The sequence below is a fragment of the Dicentrarchus labrax genome, unplaced genomic scaffold, assembly GCF_905237075.1.
Source record: "Dicentrarchus labrax unplaced genomic scaffold, dlabrax2021, whole genome shotgun sequence".
Lineage (NCBI taxonomy): Eukaryota > Metazoa > Chordata > Actinopteri > Moronidae > Dicentrarchus > Dicentrarchus labrax.
Genome location: NW_026136703.1, coordinates 19048773 through 19072622, shown reverse-complemented (window position 1 = coordinate 19072622; position 23850 = coordinate 19048773). Strand labels below are relative to the sequence as shown.

Below are 23850 nucleotides of genomic sequence, written 5' to 3'. Positions count from 1 at the left end.
AACATGTAACTACAGATGTGAAGTGTGAACCATTTGGCTACATGGCTAAGATCTCACGCTCAGACCGTTTCTGTCGCTGCCATCGCGGCCACGGGAGATGCATTGATGTGCGTGGGTTCATTCACGGCTCTCCGTTCAGCTGCCCTCGGAGGCGGAGGAGGTAACGTTAGCTCGGCAGCGGTACTAGCGGGTTCTTCAGCTAGCTACCAGCTACCAGCTACCAGCTACCAACACAGTGCCCGGTTGGATCGGGGGACGTCACCTTCGGATCAAAGACAGCGTGTGAACACAGAGCTCTCACTCTGAACGCGGAGCTCTCACTCTGAACGCGGAGCTCTCACTCTGAACGCGGAGCTCTCACTCTGAACGTTTTCTGGGGACTGAAATCGATCTCGAGCCTACTGCACCTGCTATCGCGAGAGGTTGCGGGAATAAGAAAACAACGGGAGGTGAGAATTATTATTATTATCGTTGTTGTTATTGTTGTTGTTATTGTTGTTGTTATGATTATTATTGTTGTTGTTAGTCTTATTATTATATTTTATTATTATTATATTCTAATCTGTTATTGTTGTTATTATTATGATGATGATTATTATCGTTGTTATGATTATTATTCTATTATTATTATTATTATTATTATTGTTGTCACTCTATTGTGTTATTATTATTGTTATTATTATTCTATTATGTTAATATTATTGTTGTTATTATTCTATTGTGTTATTATTACTGTTGTTATTCTATTGTGTTAGTATTATTATTATTATTATTGTTATGATTATTATTGTTGTTGTTATTATTATTCAAATTTATTATTATTATTATTATTATTATTCTATTTTATTCTAATCTGTTATTGTTGTTTTTATTATGATTATGTTGTTATTATTATTATTATTATTGTTATTATTATTATAATTATTGTTGTCATTCTATTGTGTTATTATTACTGTTGTTATTCTATTGTGTTATTATTGTTATTATTATTAGTAGTATTGTTTTATATTCTTATTTTTCTATTTTATTATTATTCTAGTGTTGATATTTTCTTGATTTGTTTGATATTTTCTTGATTTAATCATGTTATCATTTCTTAATGCTTTGTTACACTCATGCCAATAAAGCAAATTTAATTTAATTTAATAGACTGACAGTACTCTATTAACCACAATGGGGAACTTGCAGCGGAATCACATGGATTTATTCATTCTATTTGTAAGGGACCATGTTCAATATTAAACATAAATGTTACTCATAAAACAAGATATTAAAGAAACAGAAGGCAATATTACAGGATATATATAAACAAGATTTTTTAAATAGAGCATACCGTTAAGATAAACCTGAATTACACAGATTTGGTGTGCAGTTACAGTGCAGGGCAAATTATGAATGAATAATCCCACTTGTAATCTCATAAAAAGAGCAGTGGCAGACAGAGACATTTTAAAACTCAATTTAAAAGAACTGCGCGTTGGAGCAGACCTCAATATGTACTGGAAATACACAAAGATACTGCCACAGTAATATACTGTGCATTAGCACACAAAGGTAATACTGTGTATTACATTAAGGTGCTGGTTTGAGTTTTTATGGAATAAAATAGAATAAACTGTACATGGAGTGTATATATTTATATGTTTTTTTTTTTATAAAAAAAAAAAAAAAAAAAAAAAAAATTTTTTTTTTTTTTTTTTTTTTTTTTTTTTTTTTTTTTTTTTTTTTTTTTTTTTTTTTTTTTTTTTTTTTTTTTTTTTTTTTTTTTTTTTTTTTTTTTTTTTTTTTTTTTTTTTTTTTTTTTTTTTTTTTTTTTTTTTTTTTAAATTTTTTTTTTTTTTTTTTTTTTTTTTTTTTTTTTTTTTTTTTTTTTTTTTTTTTTTTTTTTTTAATTTTTTTTTTTTTTTTTTTAAAATTTTTATTTTTATTTTTTTTTTTTTTTTTTTTTTTTTTTTTTTTTTTTTTTTTTTTTTTTTTTATTTTTTTTTTTTTTTTTTTATTTTTTTTTTTTTTATTTTTTTTTTTTTTTTAATTTTTTTTTTTGTTTTTTATTTTTTTTTTTTTTTTTTTTTTTTTTTTTATAAAAAAAAAAATAAAAAATTAATTTATTTTTTTAAATTTAATTTTTTAATTTTTTAATTTTTTTGGTTGTTGTTTTTTTTTTTTTTTTTTTTTTTTTTTTTTCCCACCCATCCCATCCCTCCTTTTTTCCCCCCCCCCCCCCCTTTTTGTTTTTTTTTTTTTTTTTTTTTTTTTTTTTCTTTTTAAAATATTTTTACTTTATCCTCTAAAATTTTTTTTTTTTTTTATTTTTTTTTTTTTTTTAAAATTTTCTGGTTTTTTATTTTTCCACGTTTCTATAATAAAACATTAAAAAAAATGTTACTAAAAAAATAAATAAATAAAATAAAATAAAACACTCAAACGCTGGTTTGTGGCGATAGCGCACAGCCTCGCGCGTCGACCGTTAACCCGCGAACGAGCTTTAAAAGGACCCTCCGAAAGAGCGCGCGCGCCCGAGCTGTTGCGAGGGGCGATCGAATCGGGGCCGCGCGCGCAAGGCAAAGGCTTGATGATCATCACAGAGTCGTCACGTCACGGATCCGCAGCGACCGATAGAGATGCTGAGGTGACAGGCAGAAGGAGAAAAGGGACGACCACACTCAGACATATTCCCCCCGTCCGCTCGCTCGTTTGCCGCTAACCGCCGACTCGACCACCGCCGCCGCCGCCGCTTCCTATGGACGCTTCTCCCGCTATGGGATTCCGCTCGATGTCGCCGCCTCCAAACGTAGAGGATTTTTTCTAACCACACCCGGCTCTTCTTCGGATCAAGCATTGGCAGCAAAGACCCGAGGTAAGGATCCAGAATCCAGAGGCCGTGCTACGGCGCCCTCCTCCTCCTCCTCCTCCTCCTTCTTCCTCCTCTTCGCTTTCTACCAACCCCATAAGATCCCCATTCTTTGTCGCGCCTGCAGCTGCATGCGTTTGGGGTTTGTTGTCCCTGCTACGGTGTCGGGAGCATTTACAGCATACCCCTCCTACACGCCAGGGCCAGGGGATGAGGTTGCGTGTGGCCTGTGGACGGCCAAGTGTTCGTGGACGCGCCTGAGTAAATCTGCTGTGGCAACCAAAACTCGCTATGCAACAAGCCTGAAAAAAAAAACCAGTCAGTCCACTGCAGGGGGAGGATAGGTGAGGTGGTTTTAATTTTGCAGACCGGCATGGAAAATGCATTGTGACACTGCTGCAGCTCGCTACCTGTCACATCCCCCCCACTGGAAACAGCTCACCACAGGTATTTGTGTTTGCCTTCGTGCATTTGTTAAAACTGTGTTGTTGCACAACTGGGTCTTTAAAAATGACAAGTAATTACACCAAACCAGGTACTTCTCCTTTAAGGCTTTTATTATTATTATTATTATTATTATTATTATTATTATGCCAAGTAAACACACTGTCTCATTCTTTACAGTTGCATTCATGCTGTGACTTGAGGGTGGAGCCCACCCCCCACGCTGGCTCCTCAGGGCCTTGTCCTGCACACAAAGTTGTCAGACCACCAGACACTAATTTATTTCCTGCAGCAGTCCGACAAGTCTCCCTAGTTTGTTTTTTGTTGCCACCGAGCCAGGCCACACTCGGATTAGAGAGGAAATTATAAGCAGACGTTTGATTATCTGTCAGGTTTATTCTAATTGGAGCCACGTGGTAAGGCATATGCATGCATCGATGGTGTTTCTGGGGGTCAGAGTTTATTGGCTATCAATATTTATTGACACAACATCTCCAGATTTTAGTTTTAAGTGGAGGCACGGGAAGGGACCACTTTGACACTTTCATGATGCTCTGTGTGTCCTGCCGTAAACTCGCAGCTTCCAAGCAAGACCAAACAGGGGCAGAGGCGACAGCAAAGCTGCAGTCAGCAGATGAAAATGGCACTGCACCATCGTCGCCATGGAGACGTGGAGGTCAGGAAGCGTGATTCATGATGAGACAGACCCCTAGCTGTCATAAATTGGTTTAATTTTTTGGTCCAAGGTCTGCTCCTCATGGGCTGTTTCTCTTCTTTTTCTCTCTCCATTGATGGTGTGTGTTTTTTTTTTTTTTATGTATGAAGGAGGAGGAGGAAGAGGAGGAGGAAGAGCAGAGCCTCTGTGAGGTGTGAGATTAGTCACAGCGTGAGGCAGCCGAGCTCGTACATAGGAGTGTGTGTGTGTGTGTGTGTGTGTGTGTGTGTGTGTGCACTTCTGCGTGTTTTTGAGTGCATTTGTGTGTTGGAGAAGTGTCTTAAGCCCTGTTACATGCAGTGTACTGGCTGATAGCATCATTCCTGGTATTCTCACACACTCTGAGGTTGTGTTTGAGGGATAAAAGTAAAGGTACAAGTTGGTACAGACTTATTGTCTGTATAGTTTGGCTAACAGAGACTTCCGGAAACATCCATCCCTTCTTCCGTATCTTCCAGCGGTCTGTCAGAAGTGTTTTTCTCATCCCTTGAACACATTAGAAACAAATCAGTCACTCAGAAAGGATGTCTCACGGATGATAGCTCGGATGTGAAAAAAGTCGAGGAAAACACTAGAACATGGTGTGACCTTGGAAGGTCTGACACAGCGCTCACACAGCAGAGGTTATTTAATCAGTGTTTACGGTGTACTCTCTCTCATCCCTCCAGGTTAAAAGGGGGGTTTTGTTGTACAGCTTGTTTCCTCTGTGTGTGTGTGTGTGTGTGTGTGTGTGTGTGTTGTGTCGTCGCCAATTAGCATAGCATCAAGAATCCCACTGATGTTGTTCCACTTTGTTTTTCACTCTGTGCGTACAAAGATTTGCACGACGCTCAGACGCTGCACAGGAGGAAACATTACAGGTTTTTAGTGCCTGACATTAACTTAAATTGTTTGGCGAGTTTTTTTGGGAAAAATCCCTTCATTAAACATCTTCAATGCATCATCAGTGGTTGTTAAACCTAATGATTCCAAGCAGCATACTTTTTAAAAAAACTAAAAATAGAACAAACACTTAAATAACTAAACAAAACTAAAATATATGTGAGATTAAATTGACTTTCTTAAGGATTTAAAGGAGATTTTTCCAAGTCCAGAGTGTTCCAAGAGTGTAAAATCTACCTACAATCAAAATGTAATTACACAATAAAACAGTTTTGTATGAAAACACCAGACTTAACAGTATAATATTCAAAAACAGGTATTTCATTCTTTGTAACTAACTACTCATTCTGTCCCAAAACAACATTATACAAATACATACATACATTACTATGTACTTTGATGAGAGTCTGGTTCAGCTTTGGGCAGTATGATTTTAAAGACGTGTGTTGGTCAAACGTTTAGTTCCCTTCAACTCCTGCGATATCAGTCCGCTGATCGGTCCAGAATGAAGTATCTCAACTCCCATAATGCCATACTGTCTAATAAAAGACAGTATGGCGTTCTGAAACGTCACTATAATAACATTAATTCACCATATAGTGTGTATAGTTTATTAATGGTAAATTGTAAATGATGGCACAGCATCAGGAGCAATCTGAGGTTCAGTGTCTTGCTCAAGGACACTTCAGCACGCAGCAGGATGACCTTGTGAGTAGTGGACGCGCCGATATAAATATTAAACATACATATAAAAGTCTTAATCTTAACCTTGAATTGTCAGTGTCCAGACATTAGGGTCGGCAATGATAATAAACAGTAACTAAATGCTAAAAGAACACAGTTCAAAGGCTATTAGAGGAATAGTATGTCTTAAGAAGAGATTTATAATCCGCAGACATCTCGTCCAGTAGTCATCTTACTCCAGAGTTTTAACCCTGGGTCACATTTCATGCTTGTCATTTCACAGTTATCTAGTCCAACCACGCTTTTCCCCTCTTCCAATCTCCCAACGTCACCCTGGTGCATGATGGGATTGATTGCCTCCTTGATGTCGGGATCATGCCCTGTAACCAAATAGTGTTTTGAAGGCCCGTTGCATAACGCGTAGATGCCTGCGCGCCGTGTGCAGAATGATGAATCGAAGTCGGGCTTTGCTGTGAGTGTTTGAAGCCAGACTAAAGGAAGTTACCAGCATGTGCTCTCCCGAGAAATACCTATTTATGACACGGATGTTGTATAATGCAGGAGACACAGCTTAACTAGGGGGAAACTCATTGTACAGACAGCTTGCTTTTAATGTAAAGGAGGCATGTGCTACATGGCAGTAAATGTATTGGTACCACCTTTTTCCCCTTTATGAAGGTAACCAGTGGCTTTATTAAATAATAATGTAATAATGCTTAATAAATCAGTTATAAACCATAAATAAGAACAACCTGCAGAGAATCTGGACAACCTATTAACCTGTATAAAAGTGTGTAACACACAAGTATTTATTAACGTAATAACAGTCTATTACTACCAAATAAGTTTACTAAATTAGGCTTTAGTAAATAATTGTCCATTAATACAGACCTTTGATTGTAGGTCTTGAATTCAGAATAAAAGTAAAATTCTCTTACAAAATGCTATCTGAAGCAGGTAAATTAAACTTATACAGTTCAATATGATGAACCATCAATGTATTTATATAAAACACATGCTACAACAATGCTTTATAATGCAAAGGATGAGGAAAAGATGCTGTTACACAAGCAGAGCTCATCATCCTAATGCTAAATTAGGCAGATTAAACAGTCTCGTTATATCTGACAAAAGTTGTACTACTTTTCTTCATAAGACCTGCTCCTTGGCTGTCATACGCAAGAAGATAAATGGCTGGGGGAAAATGATGCTATGATGAAGCCTTTTTGTAATTTAAGACGCAGGACTTATGCCCGCGAGCTGGTGGGGTAGAATTTGTCTAGAGAGACAGCTGCTGGCAGCAGGTGTGGCAGCTGCAGTGATGGTCGAGTATCAGAGTGCTCCAGCCATTAAGCCAGGGGTTTAACTTTGTCTCTCAACTTGGGGGGGGGGGGGGCATTGAAACTTTGATATGAAGTTCAACCCGGCCTAAAAACACTGGCCTTTGGCATATTCAACTCTATGAAACCTCCTTGCTCAACACCCAAGAACATGAGCTAAAGATGCTGAAGTTATCAGTTTGTGCACACTAGCTTAAATACCCAGAATTCAATCGATTTCCTTAAGATTTATTCCTGAGCGTCTGACAGTTTTGTGTCTCTTCCGTAGGGTTCTCCATCAAGGTCCAAATGCCCGGCCCAGTCTGAGACGGCTGGTCGAGGTGGGGAAGCAGTGAGGACAGCGTCCCTGGTCCACAGACGGGATGAGCGGGGGAGCGGAGCAAGCTGACATCCTGAGCGTGCTCTCCCTGGTCAAGGAACGATGGAAAGTGGTAAGTGGCGTGTTATACATTCGACAATAGGCAGCGTGTTTGTCCAGCCCCGTCACTGCCTGTCCCTAGCTCGCCCTCTGTCCTACAAACAGCGACTCTTTGTTCGTCAAACAATGCTTTCCCCCTGCCTATGAGTCCTTCTGCTTGCTTCTAAAGCGTCTCACCTGTGGCTTGGACAGTTTGGGGTTGTGTCTCTCTGTCCAGGTTGGGCTGCTGCAGTATGGGAGATCCAAAAATAGCCTGTATAGCTATTTGTGGCAGTGCAGTGTGCTATAGGCAGCAGCAGCAGTGTTCCCCGAGGGCCTATGTCTCTCACTGCTGTGCCAGCCTGGGTGCCATGTGAGGCTGTTATTCCTAACTGGCAGCCTGGCACCGCTTCCTGTCTTCTAAGGAGCAGAGTTACATAAGAATGCTGCAGCTAATCCCACGACTTTAGCTCCTAGTGCGACACAAGACTCTGTGTGTGTGTGTGTGTGTGTGTGTGTGTGTGTGTGTGTGTATGTGTGCATGGAGGACGGCGAAGGACACGTGGGAACTTAAAGCTGTGCTAGTACTGAGAGTTGAGAGCGAAACGGCAGAACAGTTGGGGGCAGTTTGACAGAGTGAAGAGAGCATCTTGGAATGAATCACATACTTCTTGGTGTCATATTTGTTGAGAAAACTGTGCAGCCATTTTTGCCTGCCACGCTATCAGACCCATGTACAGCGGTTATTTACAGTTGAGCTAATTACCTAGTCACATTTATTCCTGTGAGGTCAGAACTGAAATGATTAATCAATTAGCCGACCTACACAGAAATAATCAGCAACTATTTTGAGCACTTACTAATGTGATAGTTCATCTCTCTCAGCTGAAATGTCAAACAGCTCCTCAAGTGTGATTATTTTCAGTTCTTCTTTCTCTTTTGTGGTAGTAAACTGAGTATGTTGGGGGGTTTCAGACTGTAAGTTGAAAACCACATTCAGCTTTATGGAACTTTCCCTTTTTCATCAAGAAGATTCAAGTCAAAAGAAATCGGTAATGAAAATAATAATTTCCTTGCAGCCCTACTGTCATGTAACCAAAAAAGGAGGTTTCATGAATACTCATCTCATGAACCGAAGTCACAAAATAAAATGCACTGATACAGTCAAAAATAGGTTGAAAGGATATTCTAAAGCTAAGAAAATGCTCATTTTATCACAGCAGACCATATTAATCCCTTTCGTTGCTTCTTAAAAAAACGAATTTGGAGATTCTCATTTAAACTATCTGGATAAAGTACTGAAGTAATTTATCCAATTGGCCTCCTGTTGCAGTAGCCTTTTATAATATTTCAATATTGGCTGCTATCCCAATCAGAAACAGTTTTGTTTTTTTCTAGATTTCACAAATGCATAAACTCTTTACCCTTTACCACTCAACCCCCGCCTTTGAAGAGAGGGCCCAACTCTGAAAGCAACGTCTTGATATTTTTTGGAAACATTCCTGCAAGTAGAAGAGCTTAAGTTCTTTTTGTGCAGCCCTTTCTCTATTTTTAATTCCTGTGCATTGCCTGTATTTGAGCAGCACACAAATGAATTGCACTGGAGGACCTCTGATTTTTTCATTCATTGCATGGCCTATTTTAGATTGTTATACATAAAGATTTTAAGGATTTCTTAAGCTGTTGGACTGCCAGCTTTGAGGGATGAAAGGGACACACTATATCTTTAAGGTGTCTGTTGAATAATCTCCCATGCGTTGTACTTGGATCACTTTTACAACAGGGTTCAGTTCCTTTTGAAAATAACCACAATGAGTTTAATCTATCAATACATATATATATATATATATATATATATATATATATATATATATATATATATATTATGTTCATATTCAGCAGTCTGTGAAAGTTCTACAGTGTGTGTCCATATGTAGTGCAGGCTTTATATAAACATTAGATTTTTGGTTTATTTTTATAACAAACAATACAAAATTAAATATAGTTGTGCATAGTGCTAGTAGAGTCATTTAAATTAACTCCTTCATGCCCACATTGCCATGGTGACACTGATGTCACCAGAGGAGGCCATCTGATTTGATATTGATAATGACCTCTAACCTCACCGAAAAATAAAAAATAAGCACCAAACCTTCCTGTCAGATGGACAGTTTCAAGCCTTTAGATGAAAACATTTCTCTCCTGCTGTCTTTGAGCAAACGTTTTGGAGGATGTCCTGTTACTGACTGCGGAGAGAGAAAAATCTTTCTTGTGTTAACCTTCCCATGTTTTATAAATGTGCATCTCACTGTCCATGCACACCGCATACAGGCTGTAAATGTAGGTCTTCAATCTCCCTCCAGGCGAAGAAGATTGGGGGTGGCGGGTTTGGGGAGATCTACGAGGCGGTGGACCTGCTGACGCGGATCAATGTGGCGCTGAAGGTGGAGTCGGCCCAGCAGCCCAAACAGGTCCTCAAGATGGAGGTCGCCGTGCTCAAGAAGCTCCAGGGTGAGTCGAAAATGGATTCAGTGGATTTGGTTACATTTCGGGAAACTTGATTGATCCTCCCTGGCACATGTGACCTATTGATTCGCCCCAAAAGAGGATACAGCGTGTAGCATTAGCATTCCTGGCTGGAAAAAAACAAAGTGAAATATTTCCTGTCAGTAATTTCTCCCTGATTGATAGAACAAACAGACCAATCCAGGAAATGTCACACTAGCAGAAAACGCAGGGATAGCCTTTGTGCATCGATAGGAGCGTGTAATAATCTCCCCCTCTGGAGACCAGATATAGATCATCTGACTCATCTGAAAACACAATTTGGCCCAGGGTTCAGCTCAGTTTGCTTCAGTCTCCGCAGTGTAAAACACACGGTCATTCAGCAGGAACAGCAGAGAAATCGTTCTGTGCATCTTGTGTTTTAATTGTGATTTTAAGTGTTAATGTGAAAGTTTTTCCAGACGACAGCAACAGAAGAGAGAGAGAGTAGCAGTACGAGAGGAAGTGAATGTTTGTGTGCCGGGACACTCCCTACGTCTCAGAGCAGAGACGCAGGATCAACACAAGGGGGGGGGGGGGGGTGTTGGTGTATAGTCTTTCTCTTTTTTTTAACTCTGTCTTTTTCCTCCCTTCTTTCTTCCTGCTTTAAAACCACTATGCCCTTTTTCTTTTGGCCTTCTGAGAGGAAAATCAATGACCTAGGATCATGTTTGCTGTCTAATGGCTGCGGCATGGGGCATCATGGGTCTGTTGCTTCCTGAGGGAACCAGCATGTAATATGAGACGAGCTCAACTCCAGGCCCCCCCCCCACAAACATTGCTGACCAGTCCAGCTGTAAAGAGTAAACATCCACCCATGGCCTTAAAGGAGGGCTTAAGGGTCATATTAAGCTAAAAATTGCTTCATTTGTGTACTAATTGGATTATTTTGATTTATTTTATAAGAATTTGGTGAAAGTAAGCGACCCAGTAACTGTTCTTAACAATTTGCATTCACTGTGCACTGTCTGGGGTGTGGCCGCAGTCAAGCTGCCAGTGCGGCAATGTCCTTTGAGACCAGACACACACACTCACACAAGGCATTCATGCACACGTGTAGACGGGTGTTGTGTGCTATAGCCTATAAATCAGCAGGGTAGTCACACGGGGAAGCTGCTGATGGGGGAGAAGTGAGCTGTAGTGACTGGAGAGGGAAGGGCAGGGAAATATGGACACACACATCATCATGATTTACACGCAGCATGCCACATCTTATGATCGAATGATGCAGCTTGACGTCAGGTGACCTCATCTTCTCATCTGAAAATATCCTGAAACTCTCGTCTCCTCCTGTTATTTCTTAGGTAAAGACCATGTGTGTCGCTTTGTGGGATGCGGCCGCAACGACCGCTTTAACTACGTGGTGATGGAGCTGCAGGTTGGTCTACATGCAGAAGACTTAATTCCTCATGAGTCAGCAGAGCTTTTTTGCTGTTTTACATAACTAGAAATGGAATATTTTTGGGCTTTAGACTGTCGGTTGTACAAAACAAGCTATTAAAGCCATATTGACTGACCAGAAGATGGACTGACATTTACCATCCTACGCTGCTAGTGTGAAAATATTTATAGCAACAGTACTCTCCATGTAGAGATTCAGGCAACGCTACTGTTCACACACTACAACACCTGCTGTGATCTACTGAGGCATCAAGTTAGTGTTAATCACTGCACCCAGTGCACAAGGCTGTAATATTAAAGTCATCACCACAAATCTGAATTTGATGATAGATGAGCTTTGAGTGTTTTGAAAATGTGGTCTGGTTGTGATTTAAACACACAGGGATGGTCCAGACCACACCATGTGTTTGATTATAGATGATCAGTGCAGCTGAATTCTTTTTTAGTTTCTGCACTTTTTGGCTTGTTTTCTGTCCACTAAACATATTTGGCTGTCACCACTGTCAACCATTTCAGTCAGTTAAATGTTTTCCAACTACAGTGTATTGCTTCCAAAAGAGAACTAGATAAATAAGTTTAGTATTTTTGTCCTTTTGTGACTCGATTGTTTGGACAGACAGAGGTCCTGCTGTGTTCCTGAAGCAGGAAGTTTCCCTCTTTACTAGCTGATCTCATACACGTGCTTTCTCAGGGTCGTAACCTGGCTGACCTGAGGAGGAGTATGAACCGGGGAACCTTCAGCATCAGCACCACCCTGCGTCTGGGGCGCCAGATCCTGGAGGCCATAGAGAGCATCCACTCTGTCGGCTTCCTGCATCGTGACATCAAACCGGTGAGTCACAGCTAGCTCGGTGCAGCAGAGGATATTTAATGCTTGGTTCTCATTTCATTACCTTATGTCCCTTCTATATATTCCCGACGACACAAGGGAATGTTTTTTATTATCTATTGTCTGGGTAGTGTTTGTGAGTCTTGCACTTTTTATTATTGGCTGCTAGTATTGTTGCTGATGCAGTATTTTATATTTTGACTGTTGCACTTACAGTAAGTTGGCTCACTATGTGTGTTGGCGTAATGCCCAAATGTAGCAGAATGTAAATATCTTCTGTCTACTGAGCTTCTGTATTAAATCATATTCCACCATAGGAACACATTTTATCCCCTGTGGCTACATGCACATAAATAAACATAACATTTTACTCACATATATTTTTGGTATAATTTTATTATTCTTTTAACCATTTCCTCCTGTTTTTAATTTGATCCAGTCCAATTTTGCAATGGGCCGCTTCCCGAGTACCTGTCGAACCTGCTACATGCTGGACTTTGGTTTAGCTCGCCAGTTCACCAACTCTTGCCAGGAGGTCCGACCTGTAAGTGCCCCTCCTCTGTTAAGTATCTAGTGAGCTTAAGGCTGCACTTTTCAATATTTTTATATGTATAATGTTAGAAGTGGCAATAGAGGGCCAGAAAGTATATGTTTTCTTTTAATTTTATTGTGTTTTTTGGCTAAAATTCTTTAATTAAATTACATTAATTTGAGTATTTAATGGCTGTTGCTGTCTATGTTTGTCAGCCCCGTCCAGTGGCAGGGTTCAGGGGAACAGTCCGCTATGCATCTGTCAATGCACATAAAAATAAGGTCAGTATTCATCCACCCTGTGCTAGAGCTGTTGTGTTATCTATCATGCTGCCCTAAACACGTCTATTTATGGGCATTACTTTCTCCTTTTATTGATTAATGTGAACTCAACCCGGGTTTAATTATGCAGGAGATGGGTCGGCATGATGACCTGTGGTCTCTCTTCTACATGCTGGTGGAGTTTCTGGTGGGTCAGTTGCCGTGGCGGAAGATCAAGGACAAAGTAAGGACAACCAGTAATTATTGACCTCCTGGGAAACTAAACAGCCCTGTCCAGGTAGCCGTAAGTAAGGAGATGTGACAGGTGTGTGTGTGTTTGTTCATTCCCAGGAACATGTTGGGAAGCTGAAGGACACTTATGACCATCGTCTGATGCTCAAACACCTGCCGGCAGAGTTTGGTGTGTTCTTGGAACACATCTCCACCCTTGACTACTTCACTAAGCCAGACTATCAGGTGACCCATGGGTTTAATTTGGATTTAATAAAAAAAAAATGTTTTTTTGACTACACAGGAGTGCTGGTTTCTGCATCTTTTAATATAGTTAGACATTTCTCCTAAGCAAAATGTTCTGTATATGATCTGGAAAGGTCGGCTAAAGCTGATGTGATGTGTTATGTGCCTGTCTAGCAAACTTTAAAACCCATTTTCTGTGGAATCTCACTTAATAAAAGCTCATAAAAAGGTTAATTATGTATTTTTGTGTTGTTATAGCTGCTGATGTCAGTGTTCGACAACAGCATGAAAACCTACAATGTCGTGGAGAATGACATTTATGACTGGGAGCGGACCAGCACAGATGGCACTTTGACGATCAGTGCCACTGCCACAACACCGCAACATCACACCCGCCTCACTCCTGCACACATGGGGTACTTTTGATCGAAAAACACCATAAACGTGACTAGACATGGTTGAAATTGAGCAGTATAGGTGGTTACCTGTACTGTCCTTTATAGCCTCAAATATGAATTAATGTTTGTACCTTTTGTTGCCCCAGTATGGCGAATGCCTCCTTGATCCCTGGCGACCTGCAGAGGGAAAACACAGACGAGGTTCTGCAGGACGAGCAGCTCAGCGATGTGGAGAACAACCCCGCTCCAGAGCGCCTACCGGGCTCTCCCCTCCATCCACACCGCAACCAGGAGGCTGATGTCTGGGAGGAGCTGGACCGCAACCGTAACCGCATCAGGACGGCAGTGTGGAAGGTAGACTACAGTATAGTTTCATCACCTCAGGCGCTCTCAGAGAATTGATACCTCAGCTGAAATCTTCCCTTTTTTAAATTAATTGATTATCAGTCATTAACAAATCTGGCTGGTTTCCATAGGCGGCAACGGAGGAGGAACACAGCAACAACCAGGGTAACCAAGAACACCAGAGCCCCTATGCTGGGCCAAGCCTGGGCTCTCCAGTCAAACTGCACTCTGAGGTGGCGGCTTCAGACCGTGATGGCCCTATGCTGAGGAAGCTTCGCAACATTCACAGCTTTGAGCTGGAAAGGAGGCTTGGCCTGGAGTCCAAGCCCAGTCCTGAGCGCTTTTTGGAGGCCAGGTATGTCTGTCAAGTAGCCGATCCATCTAAATTAACATCAGTTTTTTTCTAAATGTTTCAAAGGAGAGGAGAGTAAAGAATTGATTGTTTGCATCTGTCTTGTGTCTCTTCAGCTCAGCAAAGCAGCAGCTTGGCACCCAGCACCAGGACAAAGAGGCTGACGGTGCTGCAATCATCCCAGTAACTCAGGGTCAAGCTGTACCTGCCGGGGATCGTCCTGATAGGGTCTGGCACTATGATGAGGAGTTCCGGTCTGGTGGTGGTTCTCCTAAGCCAGCATCCTCTGGATCTCAGGAGCAGGGAGAGGGGGCAGTTAGCAGTGGGGGGTTTGTGGCCCTCAATCTGAGCTCTGGGAGGCAAGACATTGACTCGAGGGAGTGGGTAATGGTGGAGCGGCCCTGTGGCTCTCCAGGAGCCAAGGCTACCCCCAGCCCTTCGGAGGAGGATGAGGAACCAGAGGTGCTCCAGCCAGGGGAACAGTCTCCTGGATGGGAAAAGGGCAGCCCAGGCCCTAGCTCTGGCAAAGCTAAACAAGAAAGTATGGCTTCCTCCAAGGGAAGTGCAAAAGTGGACAAGTTGGAGCTCAGTGTGGGCCCTGCAGGGGCCCTGCCCCCCGTCACTCCGACCAGCCCAGCTGAAGCTCTGGCTGAGGGAGTTCTCACTCAGGTAAGCACTTTCATTTGAAGGCCATCTCACAACATGGCATACATTAAACTGACTGTAGTCAGCATTTTACAAAGTTAAAAAGCTGCACAGAGTTCTAGCCGTAGAACCTCAATGCTAATATCATACAACAGTCAGAGTTCCACCAGCTGCATCTTGCTGTAGTGTGAAGCTAAATGTTACTGCTTTGTGTTTTCTCGCTTCTTTGCTTGTGTTTACTTGTTAGAAAAAGACATTTGTGTCACAACTGAGCTTTTTATCAGATCACAGCATGGGGAAAAAGAGAGCTTTTGGCTTTGAAATGCACTTTGATTTGCATTAGATATCACGCACAATTTTATCTTATTTTCAGATATTTGCAATGTGTTTGGTTGGTTTTATTTACTTCACAAATTAAATGATTTACTTCCAAAATATGCTTTCATTTGCTTAGTTTAAATTACTTTTTTCTCCTTTGCTATTTATTACCTTCAACCAGCCCATCGAGTCGAATGCCAAAAATTCTACTCAATCTACGAGTTGGACATAAACCGCTTTTACTCAAATTGTAGTGCAGCTTTGTTCCCTACAAGCAGAATAACTGTCCCCTCACTCTCTCCTACAACCAGAACAACTGCCTCCAAGTTGAAAATGTACACAGCCTTCCCAAATTCTTCTATCTCGCCTCTGTCTTCCTTCCCTAGCCTAAGACCATCCCCTTATCTCTAAATCCTCCCGTCGCTTTACCTATTCAAAACAACTCTCCCGTCGTGCTCCCCCACCGCTGCAACCTCGCAGTACTTCCACCATACTTCCTTCCTACACCTCCCTCACCAATCTCACAACCCCTCCTCTCTCCACCTCCTACTTCTCTCCTTCCCGTCTCTTAGCTCCCCACCTCTCCTCCATCCCTGCCTGAGGAGGTTGCGGCCCGGACATGCAGCCCCATCCCTCTGCGCTCTCCCAGCCCACACACTCTCCTGACCACCTTGTCGGACCCGCTGCACCTGCGCCAGCCGCCGGGCCTGAGGCGCAGCCAGTCCGCCGACCAACAGCAGCAGGAGCGCCCCTCCTCTTCCTCCTCCTGCCACGCCTCCCTACCACTACCACCAAACCCTGCCCCCGGCACCCGCTCGCCCAGTCGTAGGAAACTGCCGGCCATCCCAGCGGGTGCTGCCAACGCCAAGTTTCCCTCTGTCATACGTATCACCCGTGCCCAGCTCCAGCAGGTGATGAGCCACATCACGAATCCCGTAAAAAAAAAAAAAAAAACAGACCTCCATTCAGCTTCGTCTACATCCTTAGCAATTACACCGGCTGTCAACATTTTTATTCTTTCTTCTTTTGCTTTTGTTTAAGTTGCTTATTTTGGCTTCTTTGTTTCGTTGGCTTGCTTTTTGTGTTGTTGTCAGGCAGCTCTCTCCAGAAACCATGAGGGGCATTGTGCAGGCCAGACAGAGCATGGGTCAGATGTGTCCTTGTGTCTGGACATGTGTTCTTGTGATCTGAATAGGGGTGTGTGTTTGTCTGATTGTGGCATGTGTGTTTGGAATGTCGAGTCATGACTACAGGTTGCATGGTCTCTTTTGTTTCAGATCGTCTTTGTCCTCTCTATCTTTCTCTTTCTCTCTCTCTCCCTGTATTTGTTCCTCACCCTCTCTTCGCTGAAGCCCCCTGCGAAGTTGCGTGAACGTTTCCTGTTCTACTTGCTGGTTTAGTACTCACAGCTTGACTGACACTGCCATAGCACTTGTGTGTTTCGGTCTGATAATGGTAGCTATGGTATTGCATGCTGTTGCCAAACTAATCACCATTTATTACCCCATATTATACAATTCTCCCCTTTTCACACACTGCATCAGGCTCTTGCTACAGAACTACAGCACAACTCGACATGTTGTAGTCTATCAGCAACAGGCCTTTGACAATTGGAATATTATTCCCATTTTTAGTATGGTTTATTTTTTTAAATAACACCTGTGTTTCTTTCTCTTCCCTCCCATCTTTCCACTTCCCCCTCCCCTCCAGTTGACAGCTCAGCGTCCCTCTGGGCTGTCCTCCCAGTCAGGATCAGACAGTGCCCCACAGTGCCTCCTGCTAGAGAGGCGTGGTGAGGCTGAAGCTGAGGCTCAGCAGGTCCAGGAGCACACAGTGGACATCAGCTCCCCCCAGGACCATGTGCCCACTCATCCAGGGACACCCACAGACCCCCTGGCTGAGACGCTGGTCAATGGAAACAACCACACTAAAGCTCCAAGCCCTGTGCCAAGCCGCATGTCTTCTCCGCGTTCTCCTCGCTCGCCTCCTCCACGTTCGCCTTCCTCTCCACGCTCTCCACACTCTCCTCGCTCCCCTCGCAGTCCTATGTTTGCCAATGGCCACTTCTCCCCTCCTGCTAACGGCCAAAGAGATTTCAGTTATGGAGCATTCCCCAAGCTGAAAGACCCTGAGAACGATTATGGCCACATTCCCTGTTCCACAGAGCCTCAGCTAAGGGCGGAAGAGAGCAGAGGAGTGAACCAGGCCCCAGATCAGACCAGTGGCCCGGTCTCCTCCTCCCCAGTTGCCCCCCGTAAGGACCCTAGCCGGAGGCAAAGTCGCATCCCAGTCCTTGAGCCCTCCAGCCTGCTGGAGCTCCCTCCTCCAGGGTCTGCTAAGGAGAAACTCCTTCAGAAGAAAGCCAGTCACCATGGCCCGGTCCCCTCTCCCACTGCCTCACCATCCCTCTCTGATAGGCGTGGCCCCATGATGGCCTCACTTGCCAGGGACCCGCTGTCCTCCGCCTCTGACCGCTCCCAGGACGAGGACTCTCTTATGGGCTCCCGTTCTGACCGCCAGGGAGACGATGCCCCTTCCCTCTCCTCCTCCTCCAGCCCTCTGTCCCGCAAGAGCAGGATCCCTCGTCCTGTTCATCCGGCTTCCTCAGCTGAGCAGCTGGCTGCCCAATACCTGCCACGCCCACCCCCTGGAAAGCCACCTTGCCGCCCCACAGTGGAGGGCAGGTAAATTATTGATCAGCATTTTTTGCTTTCATGGATCAAAAATTTTACAATTAATCAGTAACTCAAAGTGTTTATGATAAACAGCGTGAAAGAAACAGCATGAAGACATGAAAAAAAAACATAAAATTACTTGCTGATTTAATCAATTGTTGTACATTTTGGGAAATTTGCTTATTTGCTTTCTTGCCGATAGTGAGATGAGAAAATTGACCTGTCATGTCCGTACGCTAAATATGAAGCCAGAGCCAGGAGGTGGTTAGCTTAGCTTAGCATAAACACTGAAAGCAGGGGGAAACAGCTAGCCTGGCTCGGTCCAAGGGTAAAAGAAATCTGCCTACCAGCACTAAACTTTACTAATTAACAGTGCCTAAGAGTACAATGTGTCATGGCCGAGTTCTTACTGCAGTGGCCCTGGTTTGAATGTGGTCCATGTCATCCTCTCTCTCTACTGTCCTGTCGAAATAAAGTGACATGCCAAAAAAAAACAAAACCCACAGCTTGTTTTTACATTACTGTTTGTGTACACTTTAAAAAAAGAGAGATATAAAGTGTTAATTAGTCAAATTTAGAGGCGATGGAAGTTTTGGACAGAGACAGGTTAGCTGTTTCTGCCAGTCTTTATGCAAAGCTAACCACCTGCTGACTGGCAGAGCTTAGGAGAGTGATATTGATCCTTTCATCTAACACTTGGCAAGAAATATGATTCATCAACATGTTTCTTGGTTTGCTTTGAAATATATGACTTGGCAGTTGTTCATAACCTGCCCTGCTTTTTGTACCCACTTAGGCTTAGGCGTTACCGCATCCGAGCTGGCAGCACCAGTGACTCAGACCTCCTGACATGCCTTGCTCAGCTGATGCATGGTTCCCGAGGCTCCCCCCTTCATCACCGCTCCTCAGCACAGCACGGGGGGTCCAGGATGGGCATCTGCAGCCTAACGAGCTCTCCGCACCACCACCGCAGCTCTAGCGCATCCCCGCGCAGCTCCTCCTCCCTGCAGCGCTCCGTCAGCTCCTCGCCCTCCCGCCACGAGCACCGTGGCGGCGGGGGAGGGAGTTGCCTGGGCCGCAGCCGCTCTCCTCCCAGCTTCTCTGGCTCGCCGCCTCCCCGCCGCTTCTATCCTCACCACCAGGAGACTTGCTGCAGCCGCCAGGCCCGCACTGGCCTATTCCACCTGTCTAGGGGAAAAGCCTGTAGCCGAGAGGGCAAGTGCTCCAGCAAGCTGAGCAGATAGTTGCCCACCAGCTTGTGTTGCCACAGCAGAGGATGGGAAGACTCCAACTATGATAGGGCAGGTTCAGTAAAAGCCTGAGTCTTCCTGTATAATTAGAAAAAAAATCGTGTTTCTCTTTTTCCGCTGTCAGTCTGAACCTTACACTTGTCTCGTCGTTTCCCACTGTTCTCTTTACTCCTTCTATTTGCACACAGGGTTTGTCATTTATTTATGTGCCCAGCTTGAAAAGGGTACTTGGAATTGCACTTCCATAAAGTTGTTGGACTTCTTGAAGAATGGTCAAAATCTGTGCAGCTGAAGCTGAGATATCTGGATTTTTAGTCTGTTATGCCCCAAAAACCTCATCACATCCTCTCTATCTCAGAAGCGCCCACTTGTTTCAAACCCCACACCTCCAGTTTGTAATGAAGCCTTTCTGTTAAATATTTTTTAAATCTCAAGCTAATCTATTTAATTGGTGCAGTGCCCCTTTATGATGTATATGATAAGCGATATTGACATGTCATACCATTTTATTTATATTATTACATTGTAGAGAAAAATAATATAGCTGCAATATTAAACAACGATTTCCCAATGCAGGCAGTACTGTAATACATACATCAATAGCTAGATGGGCCAGTGGACACATAAGTGAAACAATTTCCTGTTTATTCATCTTCATCTATCCTGCACCACAATATAATGTAACTTACGTATCCCCAGTATTAATGCACTTGGATCATACTGATATGACATCAGTATAGCTGATCACAGCTTAATTAAATATTGGCCTGGGGTTGACTCAGTTATCTCCTCTGTATTTGGAGATTGCAGGCAGGGTATAATATTTACTTTATGCGATATGTGAATGCATAAAACCAGAATTTGTGTACAGTTGTATTTATTGAGATATTTATTTTGATGCTTAGCAACGCTTTTTTGACTCCTACCCTCTTCTGTGTGATAGTGGATGTATGGTTTTGTGTCACTCACATTAGTTTTAAATGTTTAATCGAAGGGATCGCTCCAAAGTGACCCCTTTTATACAATCAATCGTGTAAAGTGCGTGAGGACACACACCTTTTTGTGCCTACTGTGTTGCTAAGAGGGAATCAGAATGTCTCACTGAACAAAGGGATTACAAGTTAGAATTGTGAAACTCCTTTTTAGATCTCAAGGCATTGATGGAATGTGTGTTTCCAGTATAGTTGTAGTAGCAGTAGTAAGCTTAAACAACGCATTACTGATGAGTAATGTTCAGACAAAGATGTTTGTCTCAGTGTGTGCCTTGGCACTTTGGGCAGCTTGAGGATTAACTTTGGTGTATTTGTAATTAGAAAACAAAAAAAGGAGCCAAAAACAGATTTGTGCCAGCAGTTATAAGATGACCCTTTTCACCAGTATTCTTTTATGTAGAAAAGGTAGCAACACAAACGTTTGTAAGTCAAACACAATTTGAGCAACAGTTTACTTGAGTACAGAGTAGCTATTATTTGTAATGACGAAAAGGAAATATTTCAAGTTAAAGCTGACTTAACTGTCCTGTATGTATGTATGTGTGTATATATATATATATATATATATATATATATATATATATATACAGGTCAGTGTTGGAGTTAAAACTTTGAAAAAAATGTGAATTTCAGACCTTAACATTTTGTCAAATGTTATTAAAAATGGAGGCCATATGTACATATATTTTTCACACCAAAACGACGTTCCATGCTTCCATGTGCAAGAATGGTTTTTTTTTTTGTGTTTTTGTTTTTTGTTCCTCCTGCGCCGGAGAATGTCTTTTTATATAATAATACACAGTATGTTTGTGCACAAGGCAAAGGAATCAAAGTATTTGTTTGTGTTTACTTTAGTTAGGATTCCTCACTGAAACTCTCCTCCACAACCTCCTCCCACTCCTCTGCTTGTAAGATACTGTAAAAATAACTCCAGCTTCCTCCCAATGCTACACTTTGCATGCTCAACAGAGAAAACACGGAAAAAAAAAAAAACTGAATCAACTACTGAGTAAAAAGCTGCATACCACTTCCCATCACACAGCATCTATCTTGTGTAGAGTTAAACCCAGCAGTGTCTTCATTCCATGCTGGGTGAGACGTTTTAATTTCTGTATGACTAGTTTTCTGCACTTCCTGCACTGACTTGGTATGATTGTGTTGCTGGAATATGATAGACTGTATTTTTTATCAGTGCAAGTGGCTGAAATAAAAAAGGAGAATAGTCTTCGCTGTGTTTAAAGCACTCGTACTGTGGGAAACAACTCGAGTTGAAGGATCACTGTCAGTCATAGCCTCTTTAACATTATGGCTGCACACATGAACAAAGATTAAAAAAAAAAAGAAAAATCACATTGCCAAATATTTTGATAGATTTTGAAGGTTTGACTTTAGATGTGATAAATAGGGGAGTGTGTAGGGACCGAATGGGCACATTGCTTTGTAGATATAAAATGTGCTGTGTCGTTCGACTCGTGCAGATATTGCAGATACCTACGCTAGCCTCACAGAGCAGCTATGATGACTCATCCTGAAGGCAGACAGCGTTCAGTCAGTCAGTCGCCTTAATGTCTCTTCTCTGCCCCTCTGTGCGTAGCGAGGGATGACTGAGCCTTGTCTGTGTTGGAGATCATTCCACTATTGGGCCAAGCCAAGCCTTCCTGTCACGTATCCCTCGTCTGTAAATGGCATGTGCTACCATGCCTGTCAGCGTGGTCGATACATGTATCACCACTGAAATCAGTGCTGTCAGACTCTTGCGCTTACATAGCAGTGCTTGTACCGGAGAGCTCCCTGTTTTTCTGTGAGAATGCGTGGGCCGTTTATTGATTGACTAGTGGAAAGATTTCAGGGTGCAGTGTTCAAGGTGTGTTTGTTAGTGTGATAAGTGTGTGCTCTCAAACAGGGGCGTGCAATTTCTACATGTCGCCAGCAATCAATTTGTGACTTCTCCCACTTTCAACTCTCTATTTCAGACTCTCAGATTTCAAGATATTTCAAGCTTTCGAAGTTCAGAACGCTGTTGTGCAGACTTTTAATATATACCTGTAAAATATTCAAAGTAATTATTTAAATAAAATCATTATTGTGAAACCATAACTTATATGCTAACAGGCGTCAGTGAGAGTGAGGAACAGACACTAAACAGTGCTGCTGGTTTTAAAAGATAATCAGATTTCTTCTTATGTTTTATTATTATTATTATTATTATTATTATTATTATTGCACATAAGTGGTGTGAAGTCGTAGTACTAGTGATACCTTCCAGATGAGATTTTCTTTGTCACTTTTTAAAGCGACCTCCTCATAGAAAGGTGTCATATTTATAGTAGCTTGCCGGTATTTGTGGTTACAGATACCAATAGGCCAACAGAACAAACCCAGCTGTTTTATTTTATTTTGAAAAGTGAGATGGAAACTAATGAAAGCTTTTGTGTACACTGGTACACTTCTCATATCATAACATTGGATTACTTGTCAATAACTTATAAATACTTGACAGAATTATTTATTGTGACATTTGCTAATTTGCCCATCTATCATTTTGACTTCAATTGTTGGGATTTTTTAATGGTTGATATTTTTGTGTTGTAATGTATGTCATGGTTTTGAAATGTAACTGTACAGTCTCAAGGAAAGAATGTAACAAGTGGGAGTTTTGCATTGTATATAACTGTAATTATTTATGTTTATTCTATCATTTGTATCATATCAATGCCTTGTACAGTGTTTTTTTCTTTTTTGTTTTAAAATTATTTTGTATTTTATTTTTATAAACTGGTTACAAATAAAATACTCATTCCGCATGCAGACAGAATCTTGTGAAAGGTTTCTGTTTTTATATCCTGAAATGTTGGGCACTGGATGAGGACACAACGCAACGCGGTGTTTCAACAAAAATAAATATCAGAATAAGATTGCCACCAAAATACCAAATAAACATGGAAAAACAGAACAGATAATAACTGCATAAATTAATACAATAAAATACTTTTTTCAATGATGTTTGCCAGTACAATTTGCATGTGTTTTCAGACACTCTGGACCTTGACTTGGTATGTAAGATAATTTACATTTAATAAAAATGATGAAGATTTGTTTGTTTTAATGTATGTGGAACTTGTCAATCAAATTAATCATATATTTTGGAGGATTAAAGTCATAGGCTCTAACCTAAAAATTCCCAAACTGCTGGCCTGTGAGACAATTTTACATGGCCCCCAAAACGTTTTGTTTTGTTTAAGTCTGACCTGCAAATTTAAAATCATCCCTACCTTGATATTTCCTAGATGTTTTATTCTAAGAGATCATTAAGCACACACAATGAAGCATAAAATTCACATTTAATATAAACTCTGATTTATTGCAACGACACCAAAAGTTGAACCGAGGCAGTCAGACAACTCATTATTTTTTTGTTGGAGTTTGGTGACTGTTACCTATCTAATCTGCAAATAACAAAGCGACCACACAAAAGCGACATAACAGGTAAGAGGGAAAGACACTGATAAATTACATTTA

At 41.8% G+C, this 23850-nt stretch overlaps 1 protein-coding gene across 4 annotated transcripts; it reads left to right on the top strand.

Annotated features, from left to right (window-relative positions):
* The first annotated feature begins 354 nt into the window (after positions 1–354).
* ttbk2a (tau tubulin kinase 2a) lies at positions 355–23426 on the top strand. 4 transcript variants are annotated; one of them, XM_051396324.1, is made up of 16 exons: positions 355–449; positions 7185–7347; positions 9677–9824; positions 11162–11235; positions 11950–12090; positions 12527–12631; positions 12835–12900; positions 13031–13123; positions 13231–13356; positions 13615–13772; positions 13901–14108; positions 14231–14454; positions 14568–15120; positions 15987–16325; positions 17125–18098; positions 18886–23426. In XM_051396324.1, the coding sequence occupies exons 2-16, from the start codon at positions 7279–7281 to the stop codon at positions 19331–19333; spliced, it is 3726 nt and encodes a 1241-aa protein (XP_051252284.1). In that variant the 5' UTR covers positions 355–449; positions 7185–7278; the 3' UTR covers positions 19334–23426. The 4 variants fall into 4 exon arrangements, with proteins under 4 accessions (XP_051252284.1, XP_051252282.1, XP_051252285.1 ...); XM_051396322.1 differs by lacking the exon at positions 355–449 and adding an exon at positions 2586–2857; XM_051396323.1 differs by lacking the exon at positions 355–449 and adding an exon at positions 2933–3298.
* Positions 23427–23850: the final 424 nt, after the last annotated feature.